The 20,637-nt window shown below is 71.5% G+C and overlaps 1 protein-coding gene across 1 annotated transcript in view; it reads right to left on the bottom strand.

The window, feature by feature from the left end:
• COL5A3 (collagen type V alpha 3 chain) overlaps positions 1 to 19,657 on the bottom strand; it is a 52,543-nt gene extending 32,886 nt beyond the window's left edge. The window contains 28 exon segments of the mRNA XM_038379054.2: positions 1,818 to 1,862; positions 2,142 to 2,195; positions 2,467 to 2,511; positions 2,940 to 2,993; positions 3,248 to 3,292; positions 3,673 to 3,726; positions 3,922 to 3,966; positions 4,039 to 4,092; positions 4,539 to 4,583; positions 4,666 to 4,719; positions 4,840 to 4,893; positions 5,413 to 5,466; positions 6,421 to 6,474; positions 6,863 to 6,916; positions 7,232 to 7,288; positions 7,390 to 7,473; positions 7,789 to 7,863; positions 8,017 to 8,079; positions 8,207 to 8,248; positions 8,657 to 8,713; positions 9,131 to 9,313; positions 9,413 to 9,541; positions 10,666 to 10,812; positions 11,391 to 11,513; positions 13,309 to 13,471; positions 13,948 to 14,161; positions 14,831 to 14,998; positions 19,438 to 19,657. Coding sequence (XP_038234982.1) covers positions 1,818 to 1,862; positions 2,142 to 2,195; positions 2,467 to 2,511; positions 2,940 to 2,993; positions 3,248 to 3,292; positions 3,673 to 3,726; positions 3,922 to 3,966; positions 4,039 to 4,092; positions 4,539 to 4,583; positions 4,666 to 4,719; positions 4,840 to 4,893; positions 5,413 to 5,466; positions 6,421 to 6,474; positions 6,863 to 6,916; positions 7,232 to 7,288; positions 7,390 to 7,473; positions 7,789 to 7,863; positions 8,017 to 8,079; positions 8,207 to 8,248; positions 8,657 to 8,713; positions 9,131 to 9,313; positions 9,413 to 9,541; positions 10,666 to 10,812; positions 11,391 to 11,513; positions 13,309 to 13,471; positions 13,948 to 14,161; positions 14,831 to 14,998; positions 19,438 to 19,531 — 2,310 coding nt within the window. The 5' untranslated portion in view covers positions 19,532 to 19,657.
• Positions 19,658 to 20,637: the final 980 nt, after the last annotated feature.

The following is a 20,637-nucleotide window of genomic DNA, read 5'->3' as shown; positions in this document are numbered from 1 at the left end:
GCCCCTCACTCCCGACCCACAGCCCCTGCCAGCCCAGCCCTGCCCCCCAGCCCTGCCCGTACCCCTCACTCCCGACCCACAGCCCCTGCCAGCCCAGCCCTGCCCCCCGCCCCTGCCGGTGCCCCTCACTCCCGACCCACAGCCCCTGCCACCCCAGCCCTGCCCCCCAGCCCTGCCGGTGCCCCTCACTCCCGACCCACAGCCCCTGCCAGCCCAGCCCTGCCCCCCAGCCCTGCCGGTGCCCCTCACTCCCGACCCACAGCCCCTGCCACCCCCGCCCTGCCCCCAGCCCTGCCGGTGCCCCTCACTCCCGACCCACAGCCCCTGCCAGCCCAGCCCTGCCCCCCAGCCCTGCCGGTGCCCCTCACTCCCGACCCACAGCCCCTGCCAGCCCAGCCCGGCCCCCCAGCCCTGCCCGTACCCCTCACTCCTGACCCACAGCCCCTGCCAGCCCAGCCCTGCCCCCCAGCCCTGCCGGTGCCCCTCACTCCCGACCCACAGCCCCTGCCACCCCAGCCCTGCCCCCCAGCCCTGCCGGTGCCCCTCACTCCTGACCCACAGCCCCTGCCACCCCAGCCCTGCCCCCCAGCCCTGCCGGTGCCCCTCACTCCCGACCCACAGCCCCCGCCAGCCCAGCCCTGCCCCCCAGCCCTGCCGGTGGCCCTCACTCCCGACCCACAGCCCCCGCCAGCCCAGCCCTGCCCCCCAGCCCTGCCGGTGCCCCTCACTCCCGACCTGCAGCTCCCTGCCAGCCCAGCCCTGCCCCCCAGCCCTGCCGGTGCCCCTCACTCCCGACCCACAGCCCCCGCCAGCCCAGCCCTGCCCCCCCGCCCTGCCGGTGCCCCTCACTCCCGACCCACAGCCCCCGCCAGCCCAGCCCTGCCCCCCAGCCCTGCCGGTGCCCCTCACTCCCGACCCACAGCTCCCGCCAGCCCAGCCCTGCCCCCCAGCCCTGCCGGTGCCCCTCACTCCCGACCCACAGCCCCCGCCACCCCAGCCCTGCCCCCAGCCCTGCCGGTGCCCCTCACTCCCGACCCACAGCCCCTGCACCCCAGCCCTGCCCCCCAGCCTGCCGGTGCCCCTCACTCCCGACCCACAGCCCCCGCCAGCCCAGCCCTGCCCCCCAGCCTGCCGGTGCCCCTCACTCCCGACCCACAGCCCCCGCCAGCCCAGCCCTGCCCCCCAGCCCTGCCGGTGCCCCTCACTCCCGACCCACAGCTCCCGCCAGCCCAGCCCTGCCCCCCAGCCCTGCCGGTGCCCCTCACTCCCGACCCACAGCTCCCGCCAGCCCAGCCCTGCCCCCCAGCCCTGCCGGTGCCCCTCACTCCCGACCCACAGCCCCCGCCAGCCCAGCCCTGCCCCCCCGCCCTGCCGGTGCCCCTCACTCCCGACCCACAGCCCCCGCCAGCCCAGCCCTGCCCCCCAGCCCTGCCGGTGCCCCTCACTCCCGACCCACAGCTCCCGCCAGCCCAGCCCTGCCCCCCAGCCCTGCCGGTGCCCCTCACTCCCGACCCACAGCCCCTGCCAGCCCAGCCCTGCCCCCCAGCCCTGCCGGTGCCCCTCACTCCCGACCCACAGCCCCCGCCAGCCCAGCCCTGCCCCCAGCCCTGCCGGTGCCCCTCACTCCCGACCCACAGCCCCTGCCAGCCCAGCCCTGCCCCCCAGCCCTGCCGGTGCCCCTCACTCCCGACCCACAGCCCCTGCCAGCCTGGCCCCAGCCCATGATTCCCCCCTGCAGGCCCCACTCCAGCAGTGAGACTTGTCACCTGGCAGGTCCCAGCTGGTATGTTCCCCACCGACCCCCCACTCGTCCTTACCTTCTCCCCTTTGCTTCCCTTCAGGCCCCTGGCTCCGAAGGCCCCCTGCAGAGAGACGGGGGGAGGGGGTCAGAGCAGGACTCTGGGCCCCAGACACTGTGGAGGCAGCCAGCACCCCCCGTGCACCCTGCTGGTGTCGGGCTGGAGGCCCTGGGGCACGTGGGGGGAGCGGCCCTCGGGGGGTTGCCAGAGTCACAGGTGGAGGTGCTGGCATGGCAGGGGGCAGCTCCTGTCAGGGCTCTGACCCTGCCGTGGGGCTGGCCTGGCTGACGGCCCAGGCTCGGGGAAGGGAGGCCTTCGCTGAGCATTGGGGGCAGGACCCACCTTGACCCCCCGGGGGCCTGGGTAGCCAACGGGTCCCACGGCGCCGGCTGGGCCCTAGGAAGAGAGAGCGTCAGACACCCTAGCCCTGCTCTCCATGGGCCCCGCCCCCTACGGAAACGATCCCCCCACGAACCCTCCCCACAGGCCCCACCTCCAGTACGACCCCCCACAGCCCCCACGCCCTGCATGACCCCCTCATGGGCTCCACGGGCCCTGCCCCCAAGGGAACCACCAGGATGGGGCTGTGGCCCTGGGGCGTGTGGCTGCTTTGCCTGCTCCCCTTGTGCCCCTGATGGGGGGCAGCCAGGCCCCAGGGGCTCTGTACCTGGAGCCCTTTCTCCCCCGCCGGCCCCTCTCTGCCCAGGTGACCCTGCAAGGAAGCACAAGAGACACGGGCAGGTTAGCGCCAGGCTGGGCTCCGGGGCCCGCAGCAGCCCCACCCCAGCCGCTATCCAGCTCACTGGCTGCAGGGGATAGAAGAGGAGGGGATGGGGGGTTCCCGGGGGGATGGCGGGTGCTGGGGGGCGTGTGCCTGGGGGGATGTGCCGGGGGGAGCACATGCTGTGGTCTGCCTGTGTGTTTGCACCTGGGGGGGCATGCTGGGGGGAGGTGTCCCGGGGGGGACATGTACAAGCGGGGGGATGCATGTGTGCCTGGGGGGGGACATGCTGTGGTCTGTCTGTGTGTTTGTTCCCGGGGGGTGGGGGGAACGTGCCAGGCAAAGCCCAGGCCTGTGTCTGAGCCCCCAGCCCCTCCGCCACCCCCTGCCCTCCGGAGCCTGGTGTCCCCAGTACTTACGGGGGGCCCGTCAGCACCGGCTACGCCCTGTATGCCCCGCTTCCCCAGCGGGCCCTGTGTGGAGAAAGGACACGTTACGGGGGCGCCTACCTCAGAGCCTGCCACCTCCACTCGCAGCCGCCGTGGGGCCTGGCCGTGGGGCACAGCCCCCCGGGGCCCCATCAGCCCTGGCCTCCCACATCAGCCCTGCAACGGGCACCCCACTGAGCCATCGCTCCATGCCCCCAACCCTGCCGTGGGGATCCCAGAGGCCAGAAGCTCAACCCCACACATGCTCCAGAGCAGCCCCATGCCCTCCCCACACTCACCTTCTCCCCCGGCATCCCGACGGGCCCCTGGGGGCCAGGCAGGCCCTGGCGGAGAGAACAGAGATGGGTCACAGGAGGATGGTGTACGGCCCCCCTGCGCACACCCCAGACCCCCCCTGCCACACCCCGGGCCCCAACCCCCCCAGCATCCCCACCCCCCAAGCCCACACCCCTACCTCAGTCCCACTCCCCAGCCCGTCCCCTGACCCCACCCCATCACATGCGCCACCACGGACCCCAGTCCCCCCTGCGGCCTCATCCACCAGGCCAGGCCCCCATCCCTGGCCCACACCTCTAGTGGGACTGGCTGTGGGGGGTGGGAAGCACTGGCCGACCGCCCCCACTATTAGCAAAGGGGGACGGGGGAGGAATCCGCCCTCGCCCCATTGGCCCACATTTGGCCCCCGTGCAGGCGACGGACATACCTGGGGTCCCGGGGTTCCCTGCTGCCCGGGGGGGCCCGGCTCCCCCTGGATCCCCTGGGGAGAGAGCAGCATCCGTGAGACGTGGGCACAGGCCGCTCCCACCCCCACCCTGCCCAGCCGCCTGGGCAAGGGGCTTCAATTCCAGCTGGGGGGGCCCCCCACAACCACCCCCAGCCCCTTCTACCGCCCAGAGCCCCCCACCATCCCACAGCCCCCGGCACCTCTAGGGTCGGCCCCGCCCGCTCTCACCACGTTGCCCTTGGGCCCAGGCACGCCGTCCATGCCGCTCACGCCCTGCGGGGGGAGGGGAGAGCGTCAGTGGGGGGCAGCAAACATGGGGGGGGGACACATAGACAGGACTCGTACCGGCTGTCCTGGGGGGCCAGGGAAGCCACGGGAGCCGACCAAGCCGCGCACGCCCTATGGCCAAAGAAAGAGATGTCAGACTGCCTGAGAATACCAGCCCCCCAACCCCCTGCTCAACCCCACCAGAGCCTACTCCCCTCCTACAGCCAGAGAGGGAACCAAGGAGTCCGGGCTCCCAGCTTCCCCTGCTCTAATCACTAGCCCCCACCTGCTCCCACAGCAAGGGAGAGAACCCAGGAGTCCTGGCTCCCAGCCCCCTGCTCTAACCACTAGCCCCCACCCCTTCCCACAGCAAGGGAGAGAACCCAGGAGTCCTGGCTCCCAGCCCCCTGCTCTAACCACTAGCCCCCACCCCCTCCCACAGCAAGGGAGAGAACCCAGGGGTCCTGGCTCCCAGCCCACCCTGCTCAACCCCACCAGAGCCCACCCCCTCCCACAGCCAGGGAGCGAACCCAGGAGTCCTGCCCCCAGCCCCGCCGGTGCCAGTGTGGGGTACTCACGGGCTCCCCAGGCTGCCCCCTGGGTCCTGCCGGGCCGCCCGAGCCCTAGGAGAGAGAGAGCAGAGCTGAGGGGGGCCATGCTGGGTCTGGCAGCGCCCGTGCCCCCTTCCCCGCCTGGGGCCCTTACCTTGGCTCCGTTCTCTCCTGGAGGGCCCGCTGGCCCTGGCTTCCCCACGTCCCCCTGCGGGAGAGAGTGAGAGGTGAGGCCTGTGGGGCCAGGTGGGGGGCGCTCACAGCTGCCCCGTGGGGCCAAGAACAGGGGTCGGGGCCCTGTGGGGCCAGGCGGGGGGCTCACACTTACCTTGTGACCCTTCTCACCCGGCAGCCCCGGCAGCCCATCAAAGCCCCTGTCGCCCTATGGGTGCGGGGGAGGGAGGTCATTAGCCTTGCATGCCCAGTGAGGAGTGGGGCAGGGACCAGGCCCAGCACATGGAGCATGCGTGGGGCCACAGACACCCCTTGCCCCACCCCAGAGGGCTCCGCTCCCTCCATGATCCCCAGCCCCTTATCTCCCCACTTGCCCCCTTCCCACCCTTCCTCCTTCCCTCCCCCACATCATCCCCCCGCCCCATCATCCCCTGCCAGACTGAGCTCCAGCTGCAAAGCCCTCGGAAGTGAAGCCGCGCAGGACCCGGGGGCCGCAGAGTTGCCTCTTCATGTCAGAGCGGGGGAAACTGAGGCACCAGAGGGGAAGGGACTCACCAGCCACACAGCAAGGGGGTTTGTGGCAAGGCTGGGAACAGAACCAGGGCTCCTGGCCCCACCTCCCACAACCCACCAGTTGCTCCCTTCCAGAAGCTGGAGATAGAACCCAGGAGTCCTGACTCCCAGCCCCCCCAATCCCCTCGCCAGGGACCTCAATCCAGCCACAGACCTTGGGTCCGGTGTCCCCCGGGAGGCCCCGGGCACCGTCCGCCCCAGAGCGACCCTGCAAAACATGTCAAGGGTGTGAGAAGCCGGCTCTGGCGCTCTGCGGGCCGGACCGGCTAAAGGGGGCCGGTTTGGGGCCGGCTGTGGGGGCATTGGGAGGCTCTCGGGGGGGGTGTCTGGGACTAATGCAGCCTCGGGGCCGGGCCACCAGAGCCCGTGGAACAAAGCACCGGCTGGGCTGAGCTCTCGGGGGACCAGGGGGGCTGCGAACCCCCAGTGTGGGACTCAGCCCCTGACGCGGCCCCCTGGCACCTGAGGACAGTTCAAAGCCCCCAGCGGGGTCCCTGGGCCCAACTCAGACACGACCAGTCCTAGTGAATAACCAGCCGGGCCGGGGCACTGTGCCAGCAAAGGGACGGGCCCCCGGGGCCCCATCCTTAGGGGAGGGCTGGCAGAACAGAGGCCCCGGGAGCCTGGTGCTTGTTTGGAGCCCGGGCCGGGGGGTGCAAGGCTGTGGGCTTCCCTTGTCGGTGACATGTTTACCCCCAGAGCCCGAGGGCTGGTCGGGACCCGGGGGTCCCCAGAGGGCAAAGCAAAGCCAGGTGGCCGGGGCAGAGCCTGCTCCAGAGGGCCAGGGCCGTGTCTCGGCGGGACCCCAGTGGGGGAGCACGGCCCCGCTGCTCTGAGCTGTGACCAGGCCGTGGGGGACCCGCCAGGCCGCCCTTGCTTGGCCAGGGGGGGATCGGGTCCCCACCGCGAGTCGCAGCACCGACGGGCAGGAGCCGGGGGCAGGGACGGGGTCACTGAGGAGGGTGACGGGGGCGCACGAGGCAGGCTGGGGGGTGAGGGGCACAGAGCAGAGGTGCCGGGGCAGGAACTCTGTCGTTTTACTGCCCCAGGGGAGAGTGCTGCATTGCCAGGTACCCCGGACCGGGCAGGAGGGGGGCAGCCCCCCAGGGTACCCCCCAGACTGTGCCCCCAGCGGCTCGTCCCCACAGGCAGCGGCACTCACCCGTTTGCCCCCTTTCCCCGGCGGGCCAGGTGGGCCTTGCATCCCCCGCGGACCCTGCAGGAGAAGAAGGGCTGACGGCTCCACTGGACACCCCCAACTGGGCCCCCCCCAGATCTTGTGCCACCTGCACCCCCCATCAGGCCCCACCCCCAACCCCCCCCCACTGGGCCCCACTTTTCCCCACTGAGCTGGGCCCCTGACCTCCTTCCATCCAGACTCTGCACCCCACGGGGCCCCACACTGCTCCCCAGCCCACTCCCCCCACCCCTGCCAGCTGGCCCTGGCACTGACCACCCCCCACCTAAAACAACCCCAAACCCTGTCCCCCCAGTGCCAATCGGGGAAGGTTCCAGCCGGCTGGGCACAGCGGCCATGCGCTGCTTAGCACCCCCACCCCACAGCACAGGGAGCCCCCTGGCCTCCCTGCGGTCCCCCGGCTCACCTGAGGCCCCATGTCTCCCGAGTCCCCTTTCAGGCCGGGATTTCCAGGGAGACCCTACAAAAAACAAAGGAGAAAATCCACAGTGTGCGGGGGGGGAGGAATGGGGGGGCAGGGGGGAGAAGGTGACAGTCCCCAGGTCAGAGTCACTGGCAGAGGAAAGGCCATGTCCTGGCTCAGCCCCCCCGCTGGCCCCCCACATCCCATTCCCTGCCCCCCGAGCTGCCTCCTCCCCACGTCCCATTCCCTGCCTCCCAGGCCGGACCACCCAGCCCTTGGGGGTCACTTTACATCCTGAAAATAAACCCCAAGACACCCCACTACCCCATGCTGCCTCCCTTCCCCTGGTGCCCCCCCAGCCGCACCACTCACCAGGGGGCCCGGCCAGCCGGTCAAGCCCATGGGGCCCGGGGGTCCCTTCATGGAGAGCTGGAAGAGAAGGAGCCAGGTGAGGTGGGCAGAGGTGGGGCCCGGCGAGCGGGAGGGAGCCTGGGTGTGGATCCCGGCGCGGGCGCAAGGCCCGGCCTTACCTTGACTTGCTGCAGGACAACCTGCGCCTGCACCTCCTGGAAGGAGACGGTGGGGCCCTTGGGCGAGTCGCCGCCGAACTGGAACTGGGGGGCACAGGGCAGCGCCCGGGTCAGAGACAGGGCTGGGACCAGCTGGGCCCCCCCGCTGGGACACCAACCCCCTGCCCCCCCACGGAGCAGGGAACAGCCCTGCCCTCCCGCCTGCACACCAGCCCCCCCAGAGACAGCGGGGAATGGCCCGCTTCCCCCCACCTGGGCACCAGCCCCCCCAGCCCTACCCAAAAAGTGGGGACCAGACTGCCCCCCTCAATGGACACCAGCCCCCCAGCCAGTCTCAGCACCCCACAACCCCCCCGGCCCGTCCTGCCCGCGCAGCCCACAGCGACCCCCCCCACCTACCGGCAGCATGATCATGGTCCCTGGAGGCCCCCGTCCCCCGTCAGCTCCCGGCAGCCCCGGCCGCCCCGTAGGGCCCTGTGGGGGAGGGAAGGAGCCCCCCGTCAATCAGCGGGCGGTGCAGGCAGGGACTCGCAGCCCCCGCAGCGGGGAGCATGCCGGCCATTCCTGAGTCCCCCCCCCCCCCGCAGCCTCAGACAGGCCCCCTCCCCCGGCGCCGCGGCAGCTTACCTGCTCGCCAGGGTCCCCTGGCAGCCCTGCCGGCCCCGCCGGCCCTGGGGGGCCCATCTCGCCCTGCCAGAGACACAGAGGAACCTCAGCCACTGCAGAGACCCAGCGAGTCCCCTCGCTCCCGCCTAGCCCCCCACCCGCCAGCCCCTGCTCCCCCCGGTTCCCACTCCCCGCAGTGCGGGGTCCTTACCACTGGGCCCGGGGCTCCCGGCGGCCCTTCGAATCGCCGGCCCTAGGAGGAGAAGAACCAATTAGGGCAGCGCGTCCCGACCCCCCGACCGGGGATCCGGCCCCTTGCACAGCCTCAGCGCCCGGCAGGATTGAACCCATGGTCCCCGGAGCTGGGCGAGCCCGCAGCCCCTTTGCTGCCCCCACCCAGTGCCCCCTGCCCTGTCGCTCGCTCCCCAGGGCCGGTCAGCCGGATGGGGCCCGTTGGGGGCCTCATGGGAGGGGCTGAGCCCCCCACAGCCTGTTTCCCTTTGGCCAGGGCCCCCCCTCCGACAGCCCAACCTGGCCAGGGGCCAGTCCCGTCCCACCCCCTGGCCCAGCTGGCTTCGCTGCAGGATGAGGGACTGTGGGGGGGTCCCCCCAGGACGGCTCTGCCAGGGGCTGTGGCACCACCGACTGCACCAGTACTCACAGGCTCGATGGTGGCCGGCTCCCCCTTCTCCCCCTTCTCTCCCTTCCGGCCGGCTTCCTGCAAGGGACACATGGGGCAGGGTGACACAGGTGGCAAACAGCCCCAGCCCCCCACGCCCGGCCACTGCAACCCCTCACCCCCACTGCCCAGCCTCCCAAGCCTGCACCACACGGGGAGGGCGCCACCCCCCTGCCTCCTGCAGGCCTAGCTCTAGGCTAGCGGCTGGTTACAGGAGGCCCCAAGGAGAAGCCCAGATGGCCAGCCCTCCATGCCCCCCAGCGCTTTGTCCCCCAGTGCCTCGTCCTCCCCGGTGCCCCATCCCCCGATTCCCGTCCACGCCCTGTCCCCACTGGCACCCCATCCCCTGATTCCCACCCACACGCTGGCACACCCCGGCACCCTGTCGACACCAGCACCCTGTCCCCCCCGGCCTCCCGTCCCCCCATTCCCGCCCGTGCCCCATCCCATTCATACCCGGGCAGCCTGGCCCAGGGCTCCCCGTCGCTCGGCAGGGCCGTAGCGCTCTAGGCTGGTGTCTTGGCCCAGGGGCTCCCCGTCATCGTACCCCTCATACTCCCTCAGGGCATAGTCGGGGGGCTCGATGCTGTTGGCCCCAGGGTCCCCGTCTGCCCCGATCCTGTGCTCCTCTCCCAGATCCTGCAGGCGAGGGGGGGAAGCCGGGGTCACTGGCATTTGCCGGGGGTGAGAGCTGCCTGCCCCACGGCATCCCTCCAGCCCCTTCCCCGGCCACAGTACCTCATAGGCCTCGGGCAGGTTCGGGCTGATGGTCACGGTGCTGGCAGGGGTGGTCCTGGGCAGTGGGGTGACATGCTCTTCCCCAGATGGGATCGCCTCCAGGGCAGGGGCTGCTTGGGTCAGGGCCTCCTCAAAGGGCAGTGGAGAGAAAACAGGGCATTAGAAGAGAAAGGTCAGTGGCCAGGACGGCCCCACCCTGGGCATGGCCCACCGGGGGGAGAGGCACTGGCAGGGTGGTGGCAAGGGGAGGCAGCCAAGGGAGTAGCTGGGGGGGCAGTGGCACCTCCTGCTGTGAGGAGCGTTGTACCCTCCCAGGCGCCGTGGGGGCTTGGTGCCAGCTGACCCCTGCACCGAGTCCGGTGCTGGCAGCGAGTGCCAGGTGCAGGATACAACCGGGGGTTGCAACAGCCAACGGCTCCGGGAGCCAGGGAGGGAATCGCCCTCCCTGGCCCCCCCGCCCTCCCAGCCAGGAGTGACTCACGGCTCCACTCCTGCCCTGACCCACATCTGCCAGCTGCAGCCTTGGCCCCAGTCCGGGGGGGAGGGGGGGTCGTTCCCTGTCCCAGCCCTCAGCCCTCCCGTTCCTGGGGACGCAGCTCAGACACTGCTCTGCCCAGAAGGGTCTGAGGCGTGTGGAGAGAGTGCTCCCCTGGCCCCCGCCCCCCAGCTCTCCACCCCAGCACCCGGCTCCCCTGCCCCACCCCCCAGCCTGGGAGCTGGGCTGCCCAGCTGGCTCTATCCCCAGCCGGTCTTTAGGGAAGCCAGGAGCAAGCCGGTGATGGAGGGGGGAGCAGGGGTGGGTCTGTCCCAGGACCCCTGGCTACCCTGACTCCCCACGTTACCCCCTGGCTGAGTCTCCCCCTGCCCAGGGCTCGGCCGGGGGCTCAGGGCCCGAGTGCAGGTCCAGGGGGCAGAGAGGCTGAATCGTCTCCGAGGAGGGGCTGGGCCTAGAGGTGGCTGCGGTGCCTAGCGGGAGGGGGAGGTGGAGCGGGGGGCGGGGGGCAGGTGGCTAAAGTGTTGGGGGGTGGGGAGAGGGGGTGGATGGACACTCGGACGGACACACAGACAGAGCTCTCTCCTCTCACCCACCCCCTCGCCCCAGCCTGTGGCCTGGCTCTGGGTTCCCCCGGGGCGGGGACAGCGAATAGGCGGCTGGGCTGGGCCCGGGGCGTGTGTGGGGCCCGGGAGGCAGAGCTGGGTTAGCCGGCGGCAGGATTAGGCACAGGCAGTGGCGGGTTAGTTGCTCTCTCTACCTGGCCCGGCCCCGTGGTGGGCACGGTGTCCCGCTGCTCCGCCAGCTCCTTGTTCCTCTTCTTCTTGCCCTTGCCCCTGCGTTTGCCCTTCCCTTTGCCCTTCCTGCCCTTGCTGCGGGCGGGGGTGGGCAGGGGCTCCGGCCCGCTCTGCGCGGGGCAGGACGGGGGCGACCGGAGAACGGGGGAGAGACAGAGAGGGGCGTGAGAGACCTGCAGGTGCACACCGCCCCCCCCGGCTGGCGTGGGCAACCCCCGTGCTGGCGGGGGGGGGGCGAGGGCCCGGGCGTCTGGGGGCTCCCAGGCTCTGGCACCGCCCGTCCCCGTCCGGCTACGCCCGAGCGCTCGCGGGGGCCGGCCGTGGGGCCTGGTCATTGCCGGCCCCTCCCCAGCTTGGCAGCGCTGGGGGCAGGGGGCTCCCACGCCGAGCCGGGCAGCGGGCAGCAGAGGACTTGTCTCACAACGGCGCAAGCCGCGTGGGGTGAAGGACCCTGCTTCCCAAGACACGCAGGGCTGCTCTGTCAGGGTGGGGCCGGCTGCCCCAGGGGCGCGTTCCCAGGCCCTGGCCGTGACTCATCCCGAGCCCGGATCGAGACCCCCCCAGCCGCTGACGCAGGCTCTGGCCATGCCAAGCCCAGCTGGGCATATCCTGGCAGCCGCGGGCGCACATGGTCTCCTGGTGCTGGGCCGAGCAGCTCAGCGGGGTGAGGGAGGCAGGGGGCACCTACCTCCTCGGGGTCCAGGCCCTGCAGGGCGTAGGGCAGCGGCACGTCGCACCCGGGCATGTAGGTCTCGCAGTAGTGCAGGGCTGCCCGTGGGTCCGGGGAGATCAGCAGCTGCTGGATGTCGCCCTGGGGGAGGGGGGAGACGAAACGGGCTGAGTGGGGGCTGAGGCACTGTGGGCTGAGCCCGCTGGGGGGGCCCCACGTGCGCCAGGCATGGTCAGCGTCCTGGGGCCTGGCCCCTGCCCCCCTCCAGCTGGCACCCATGTCCGAGGCCTGCCCCCCAGCCCAGCTCACCGGCCCCTCCTGGGCCTGGGCCAGCCCTGCAGCCGCAGCTGTGAGGAGCTGGCTGGGACCCGGCCCAGCCGGGGCGGGCAGGTGTTTCCGAACGCGCAGCGTGACAGGACTGGCGTGGGGCCCGGGCGCTGCTGGCATCGGCACAAGCCAAGAGCCGCATCCCATAGGTCCTCCCTGTCGGCTCATTAGCGCCTCATGGGGGGGGGAGCTGCTGGGGACAGGGGGAAGACAGGACGCCAGGGGGATGGGCACGGCCTGCCAGGCGGGGATCTGTGAGAACTGCACAGGTGTGTGTAACCACTACCGACGCCCCCTCATAATCCCAAGTACCCAGACACCCCCACCCCCCCGGCCCCTCCCCCCACAACCCCTTTGCTCCTGGCCACGGGCCCCACAGCCCCGGGGAGAGATGCACGCCTCACACATACAGCCCTGGGGGGACCTGTCTGACCCGCTGGGACCCACTGGCTTGGGGCAGCCCCCCAACCTCTCCCGGCTTCCACCGCTCAGCTCCCCATGGAGCCGCCGGTCACCTGTGAGGCTCGGACACAGCCCTGGGGCAGCCCCGCCGGGACTGGGGAGCTGAGCGCACATTCCTGGTGGGGGCGTGGGAATGGGACCAGATGGGCCTGGCCTCCCCCAGCAGGCGGATGGGGGGCGCCCTGGGGGAACATTCCTCCCAGCCCAGCCGCCCCCACGTTCCCGTTCCCAGGGAGATCGGCTTCACCGGCCGGGCACAGCCAGCAGCCAGCAGCCAGTGCGCACCAGCCAGCACGGGGCATCTGGGACTAGACAGAGGGGGACCCCCGGGGTCAGCCCAGGTCACCCTGCTCCCCAGCCCCTCTGTCCCGCTGCAGCTGCCAGAAAAGAGGGGCCCCACACAGGGCCAGGCCCTGCCTTTGTCTCCCCCAGCCTCTCCCTGGGCCAGCTCCTTGGGGGCAGTGCTGGGGGTCCAGTGGGGGTGCAGGGCTGCGGGTGGCCCTGGGGCAGAGCTGTGAGCTGTGGCCTGGCCCAGCCCCTCTCCAGCCCTGCCCTGGGGAGCCCCCAGGGGCCCGGCTCCAGGACAAGCGCGGCCTTGTTCCCAGCCGCCCCCAGCCCGGCTCCCCGGCATCAATGGGGGCCTTCTCCGCAACCCCTGACATTTGCCGCTGGCAGCTGCAGCCGGCAGGAATGTGGGGGGTGGCAGGGCCTGGGGGCAGCTCTCGGCCCTGCTGCCACAGATCCCGGCTCCTCGGGGTGCAGCCCCCACCCAGCTCCAAGGCCCTGGCCCCCGCACAGGGGGGCCTGGATAAGCCCCCCCCCCCGCACTGGGGTGAACCCCCCGAGGGGGGCAGACTGCAGACACAGCCAGTGGGGGTGGTTCCTTAGCAGGGTGCCAGGACCTGGCATAGCAAGGGGGGCTCCAGGCTCCCACCACAGCAGGCCCAGCCTGACCCACAACACGCAGCCCCCCGGCACCAGGACAAAGGGCCGGTACGCAGGGCAGGGGCTCCCCACCGCCCCCCACACCCCAGCCTGCCCCTGACTCGCCCCGGACCCGACTGGGAGCTGCCAGGCTGCGCGAAGCACTCAGCCCCCCCCACGAGCCGCGCCCCCCCCTTCACGCCCCCCCCCGGTGCAGCCCCACCTGGAAAACCTCCTTGTCCAGCAGCCGGGCCCCCAGCAGGGTGAGGCCTGCAGTGCTGACGACGGGCTGTGGCCCACGCTCCAGGGGCAGCGTCACGGGCGCCTCGCAATCCACCAGCAGCGACACGCTGGTGCCCTCCACGCTCAGCGCCACCCGGTGCCACCTGCGGGGGCGTTAGCGTCACAAGGACAGGCTGGGAGCCCGGACGCCTGGGTTCTCTCCCCAGCTCTGGGAGGGGAGTGGGACCCTGTGGTTAGAGCGGGGGGGGGGGCGGGGAGCCCGGATGCCTGGGTTCTCTCCCCGGCTCTGGGAGGGGAGTGGGACCCTGTGATTGAAGCGAGGGGGGCTGGGAGCCCGGTCACGTGAGTTCTCTCCCCGGCTCTGGGAGGGGAGTGGGACCCTGTGGTTAGAGCGGGGGAGGTGGGGAGCCCGGACACCTGGGTTCTATCTCCAGCTCTACCCTGAGTTGCACAGGGAGCACGTGGCTGCTCGCCCCCAGCTGGCAGCAGGGACAGCGGGCGTCCCTCCCAGCCGTACCCGTCTTGCCAGCGCCTTGGCTGGGGGCAGCTCGCCCAGCCCTGTCCCTGCACCCGCCCAGCTGGCCAGGAGGGGCTGCCCAGCCCCGGTCCCGGCACTCACTTGCCGTCGGCCAGGCTGACCCTGCTGAAGAGCGGGTATTGCTCCGGCGCCGGCTGCCCGGCCTGGTCCTCGTACAGAAAGACGGGCGAGCGGCCGATCTCCACACCCAGCTGCTGCACCCCGCGCTCGTCGTACAGCGACAGCAGGAAGGCCTGGCTGCCCCGCCGGGCCCGCAGCGTTGCCAGGATGGAGAAATCCTCGGGGAAGGGGTCATCTGGGGTAGAGACCAGGCGTCGGGCTGAGCCCTGGCCCCATGCCCACGGCACCCCTGGACCCAGAGCCTCCCTGCCTGGAGCCTCCCCACAGCCAGCACACCTGGGCCCGTGTCTGCCCCACAGAACAGCCCCACAGCCAGCGCCCCTCAGCCCCTGTGCCAATAGCCAGCACCCCTCAGCCCCGCCCCACAACCCCACCCCGCAGGCCCTGTGCCCACAGCCAGCACCCCTCAGCCCCGCCCCACAGCCCCACCCCGCAGGCCCTGTGCCCACAGCCAGCACCCCTCAGCCCCGCCCCTCAGCCCCACCCCGCAGGCCCTGTGCCCACAGCCAGCACCCCTCAGCCCCGCCCCGCAGGCCCTGTGCCCACAGCCAGCACCCCTCAGCCCCGCCCCTCAGCCCCACCCCGCAGGCCCTGTGCCCACAGCCAGCACCCCTCAGCCCCGCCCCACAGGCCCTGTGCCCACAGCCAGCACTCCTCAGCCCCGCCCCACAGCCCCACCCCGCAGGCCCTGTGCCCACAGCCAGCACCCCTCAGCCCCGCCCCACAACCCCACCCCACAGGCCCTGTGCCCACAGCCAGCACCCCTCGGCCCCGCCCCACAGCCCCGCCCCGCAGGCCCTGTGCCCACAGCCAGCGCCCCTCTGCCCCACCCCGGCGCTCCTACCTGGAAAGAGCTGACGGGTGGGGGCGCTGAGCTGGGTGCTGTTCTCCAGGCGGAAGGCGAAGTCGCTCTCCTCGGCCCCGCGCCGCTGGGTGCAGATCCCGGCCGTGATGGAGATACCGTCCCTGCCGACCTGCACCCCCAGCGCCCGCAGCACATCCACCGGCTCGGCTATGGAACAAGGGGGAGGTAGGGTCACCATCCAGGGTCCCCCCCTGCCTCTGGGCTCCCCCCCCGGCACCAGGGTCGCCCCCAGGTCATGCCCCCCCTCCACACCAGGGTCACCCCCCCACACTGGGGTCACCCCAGACATTCAGCCACTCTCAGTCTGGACTCATGTCAGGACCTGCACAATCAGCTCTCAGAATGCCTTGCTCATCCAGCCTGGGGTGAGTCCCCTCGCCCAGTGCCTCAGTTTCCCCCATCCTGGGGGTGCTGCCAAGGCAGGACCTGCCTGGAGCCAGGCAGCTGTGTGGCCCCGACACCCCGTACACACCCTATGGCCATGATTCCTTCCCTTCATTCCTCCGCACCCACCTGGCAGGCACCACTGGGGCCTGTTTCCCCATGGGGCATGGAGCTGCCCTGCCCCCATTTCCCGGGGGGCCATGGCTGCTCTGAGGCAGAGTGGGGCAGTGAGGGGGCAAGTGACACCTGGGGACGCCCTCCCTGCCCCCTTCCCAGTCCCACTCCCCCCACAGGACGGAGCAGAGGGGCTGGGTGAGAGGAGCCACCCTCCCTCCCATTTCCCACAGACTCTTGGGGCAGGGACAGGGACCCCACTCCCAACAATGAGATCATGGCCAGCCCCCCCAGCATTCACCTGCAGAACTGGCACCTCAGGGGTTAATAGCGGAGTGGGGGGGAGACACTGTAATGGGGGGGGTTGGATTTGCATCAGAGACAGTGGCCCCCTCTGCCCTGGGGCAGCCCCACCCCACCCCACCCGCCTGGTGGAGGGGCCTGTCTGGACAGGCTGGGGGAGGGAGGGAAGCTGGGGGAGGGACGCCTGCTGCGGGGGGGGGGGCAATGGGGGGAGGGGTGCCTGCTGCAGTGGCGGGGGAGGGGTGGGCCATGTCCTCCGCTAAGGAACCAGCCTGGTGCAGAGCCGACCGGCCAGACAGACAGGGCTGGGACGCCTGGCTCGTGGGTCAGACCCACCGAATGGGGCCGGGGTGGTTCTGTGCCCTGCTGGCTGTGAGCAAGGGGAGCCAGCGCCCCACGTCTGCCCAACCCAGGCGGCTCCGTCTCCCAGGCTCTATTGACCCCGATGCTCGGTTCCCATTTCCTGCCGGGAGCTCCCAGAGGAGCTGCCCTCAATCTCCAGACCCCAGCAAGGGGGGCTGCGTCCCCCCCCCAGCTCGGATCATGGGCTACAGCAAGCCGGTGCAGCAAGCCGGTGCTGTAAGGGGCTGCACCTCAGCTGTCACCTCCTGGTGCCATGTGAGCCTCCCAGCATCCCCAAGAGACCCTGGCCCAGCCACAGGCCCCCACCATCCGGGTCAACAGATCTGGGGGGGCAGAGACTCCCCCCCAACCCAGGGACAGGCACAGGGCTGGGGTAGCAGGGGGCTGCAGGTCGGGAGTGAGGGGCACCGGCAGAGCTGGGGGGAGCCCAGGGCTGGGCTAGCAGGGGCTGCGGGTCAGGACTGGGGGGCACTGGCAGAGCTGAGGGCGAGGGGGAGCCCAGGGCTGGGCTGGCAGGGGCTGCGGGTCAGGACTGGGGGGCACGGGCAGAGCTGGGGGGAGCCGTGGCCAGGAGGCGACTCGGGGTACGAGCAGGCCCTGGGTAGGAGCAGGGCTGGTCGCTTGGCCTTGGAGGGTACACTCTGGGTGGTCTCCGGCTGTGGGTCCAGCCCTGTCCCTCTCCACCCCACAGGCTGCACAGAGCCCAGGCCTTGCCTCCTTCGACCCCAATCCCAGCCCTGCTCTCCAGCCCCCCCGCCAGCACCAGCAGCCGGGGTGCAATGGGGCGGGGGGCGGCAGAACCCAGGAGCAGCTGCACGTGACCCTGGCGGCTCCCGCTTGGCATCAGCCCCCAGCTCTGCACCCCAGGAGCCGCAGGGGTCCCTGGCCCAAGCCCAGCAGCACGGAGCGTCCAGGGACCCTGGCAGGATGCAGCCAACTCAGACCCCCCCCCCATGCCCAACCGGAGGCTCCTGCTCCTGCCCTGCCAGCCTGGGCCCTGGCCAGGAACTCACAGGAAGGAGCCGCCCAGCCCTGCCCAGCTCCTGCGATGCCGGTGCCCGGCCCCTCCCACCCCACGGCCATGGTGGGATCAGTTCTCTGGCTCACAGGGGGCCTGGCCCAGCTGGCACCGCTGGGGTTAGCCACGCGGCCCGGCACCAGCTCGGCTGGCCCAGCTGGGGTGGGGGCACTGGGACTCTGACCCCTCCGCATTCCCCAGCCACGGCCCCAGGGCGTCACCGTCCCAGCTGCCCCAGCGCGCCGGGTGCGGCAAGGCCCCGCTTGCCAGAGAGCTGGACCCCTGGGGCGCGGCACCAGGGCAGCCAGCAACGTGCCTGCCCCCCGCCTGGTACAGATCTGCACGGCTGGGAAACGGCACCATCTGGGGGGTTCCCGGCCTGGCCCCGTGTGTCTCGCACCCCAGCCCCCAGGCCAGAAATCAAGCCTTGTCCCTGGGGGTGGGCGGACGGACGGGGGGGCGGGCGCCCAGGCCAGCCATGGGGTGACCGTGCCGTCCACGGGCCATCCCAGCTCAGCTCCCCCTGCTGCTGGGGGCTGCCATGGGGGCATGGCTCCAGCTGTCTCTGCCGTGGGTCCCAGCCAAGCCCCAGGTGCCAGCTGACTCACCCGGACTCATCGTGGCACCTGTCAGGCCCCCCCATTCCCTCCAGCTGGGGGCGCCAGTGAGAGAATCTGGGCAGAGAAGTTCCCGCCCGTCCCTGCCGGGAGCCCCCCTTGCCGGGCAGTGCCAACGGGCCGAGGCCAGAGGCACTGGCTGGCCCCATGCCCAGGCTGGTCACACTCCCTGCCAGATACTGCTAAGGCCCCCAACAAGGGCCTGCCCCTGCCAGCCAGGCTGCCCCCCACAGCCTGGGGCCACTCCCTCCCCCAGGTGTGGGGGGTGGAGCCCTCCTTGGTGCTCTGTCCATGGTGCTGAACGTGGCCTGGCAGGCTAGGCCCCACTCCCCCCAGGGCCAGGGGGAGGACCCAGGAGTCCTGGCTCCCAGCCCTCCTTCCCGCCCGCTCCAACCCTCATCCCCTCCCCGAGCCATGGGGCAGTGGGTAAACGGGCCTGGGCCCATCTCTAGGGCTTCTGTGGCTCCAGCACAGGGCCAGGCCCCCAGCAGGGCCCCTCCCACAGCCCCCCAGCACCTTGAGCCCAGGGGTGAGGGCAGAGCCAGCCCAGTAGGGCCCCCCAGCCTGTACCTCTCGCTCAGCCCGGTTGCTGCTCCCCACCAGAGCCCAGGAGGTAGCCCAGGGACACGGTGTGGGGGCAGGAGGAGAGGGGGCAGAGCCCTGGGGGTTGGACCCCTGGGGCAGTCTGGCTTCTGCTGGGGGAGACAAAGGTGGTGGGGCCATGACACTCCCGCGGCCCTGAGGTGCTTGACTGAGGCGAGCTGGGGCTTAGGGGTCTGGAGTCTGGCTCGGGGAGAGCTGGGGTCTGGCTAGGGGCCTGGGGCACAGGGATGGGAGTGGGGAGCTGGCTTGGGGGGAGAGTGGGGGCTGGGCCTGCCCCAATCTCTCCCCCACACGCCCACCCACTGCACACTCCCCCCAGTTGTTTTCAATCAAAGCACGTTTTCCCCCGAGTCTCCCGGGCGAAGCCTCAGCCAGAATTGTCCCTGGGCGGCGGGGGCAGCCCCACAATGGGGCAGGGGGCGGGAGGCCCATGCATGTGTCTGGGGCATAGTGCAATGTGTCTGTGTCACAGTGTGCGACTGGCCCAGGCAGGCATGTTTTGCCTCCTGCTTTTCAGTGGCGGGGGGGCGGGGGGAACGACAGAGTGTGCAGCTGGGGGGGGTGTTTGCACAGCGTGTGGGTGGGAGACATCAGCTTGTGTAAATGTGTGCATGGAGGGGATAAACGTGTGTAACTATGAACAGCCGTGGGGGGTGCCAGCATGTGTGGGGAGAACCCCCAGCCCCCTCCCAGCCTGCCTCAGCGCCCCCCATCTCAGAGCTCCCTCCCAGGCCCAGTGGGTGTGGCTCTGCCCCCTTGGTGGCCTGCCTGCCGCGCTCCCAGCTGGGGCATCCTGCACCCCCTCTCTTGGTGACGCTGGCTGGCCTGGCCCCTGAGCCCCACTGCCCTGGGACCCCCACCTCCGAGCTCCACTGCCCTGGGACACACATCCCTGAGCCCCACTTCCCTGGGACATGCCCCTCCCGAGCCCTGCTGCCCTGGGACCCCGCCCGAGCCCCACTGCTCTGGGACTCGCCCCTCCCGAGCCCCACTGCCCTGGGACCCCCCCGAGCCCCATTGCCCTGGGACACCCCCTTCCCGAGACCCGCTGCCCTGGGACCCCCCCGAGCCCCACTGCCCTAGGACCCCCCAAACCCCGCTGCCCTGGAACCCCCCCAAGCCCCACTGCCCTGGGACGCCCCCCCCGAGCCCTGCTGCCCTGGGACCCCCGTACCCACCATTACCTGCCTGCGCCCGGGGCGGGCTGTGCAGCAGGGCCAGCAGGAGCAGGAGTGCGACCCTCGAGGGACCCTGTGCACCCAGGTGGCTTTTCTCCATCCTCAGCGCTGGTTCGGCCCAGCTCCCCGGCCGCTCGGGGCTCCAATCCCAGCCGGGCGGCTCCGTGTGCAGACTTGCCCCAGCCCCTCGGAGAGACTGGGAGCGAGAGCCCTGCCCTGCCCTGCTCGGTCCTATTCCCCTCCCCTGTTCCCTCCTCCCCTATTCCCCGCCCCTGCCCTGCTCGGTCCTATTCCCCTCCCCTGTTCCCTCCTCCCCTGTTCCCCTCCTGTCCTGCCCTGTTCCCCTCCCCTCCTCTGTTCCCTCCTCCCCTGCTCCCCTCCCCTCCCCTGTTCCCGCCCCTGCACTGCCCTGTTCCCCTCCCTTCCCTCTGGGTCCCCAGGGCACCCCCTCCCGCTCAGCTCCCCATGAGGGCTGGGCATGGCTGGGGGATGCTGCCCCACTTGCTGGCCAGGCCTGGCACCCTGGAGACATGGGGTGAACGGCTGCACCCCCTGACGGGGCCCCCTCCCCGCTGGTTTCCCCAGACAGGGCGGCTCAAAGCAGGGGGAGGAGCGGCGAGCCAGTTCCAAGCACCCTGCTGAGCACAGCCTGGGCCAGGCTGGGCCAAATGGGGATGCCAGGCTGGGCCAGGCCGAACGGGGATGCTGGGCCAAGCCGGGCCGAACGGGGACGCTGTGCCAGGCTGGGCTGGTTGAAGGCACACAGTGGGGCCCGGAGCAGCGCCGAGGGGCTGGGGACGAGAGTGACGTGGCCGTGCAGGCCTGGTATCCGGTGAATGGCGGTCCAAGGAGGCTGGGACAGAGGCAGGGATGGAACCCAGGTGTCCTGTGCCCCACTCCTGGCATCTCCCTTGCCTGAGCCCCCAACATGGCACCTGGGAGCCAGGCCACAAAGGAGCCACGTGGGCCCCGACCAGCCCAGCTCTGGCAGTGCCATGACCCCAGGACTGGTGGGGGCTGGGGTGTTAGACCCCCCAGCTCTGCGAGGTGGGCGCCTTGTGTCCATCTGCCACTCCGGGGCCAGGCAACGTCACCAGCCCTAGGGCCTGAGACTCCCTCTCCCAACAACCCACACACCCCTCCCCCCCCAGGCCAACCCCAGCTGGGACCAGGCTGCTGAACCCCCCCAACACCATCAGGGACCAG

The sequence above is a fragment of the Dermochelys coriacea genome, chromosome 20 (genome assembly GCF_009764565.3).
Source record: "Dermochelys coriacea isolate rDerCor1 chromosome 20, rDerCor1.pri.v4, whole genome shotgun sequence".
Classification (NCBI taxonomy): domain Eukaryota; kingdom Metazoa; phylum Chordata; order Testudines; family Dermochelyidae; genus Dermochelys; species Dermochelys coriacea.
This window is presented reverse-complemented; position numbering and strand designations above follow the sequence as displayed.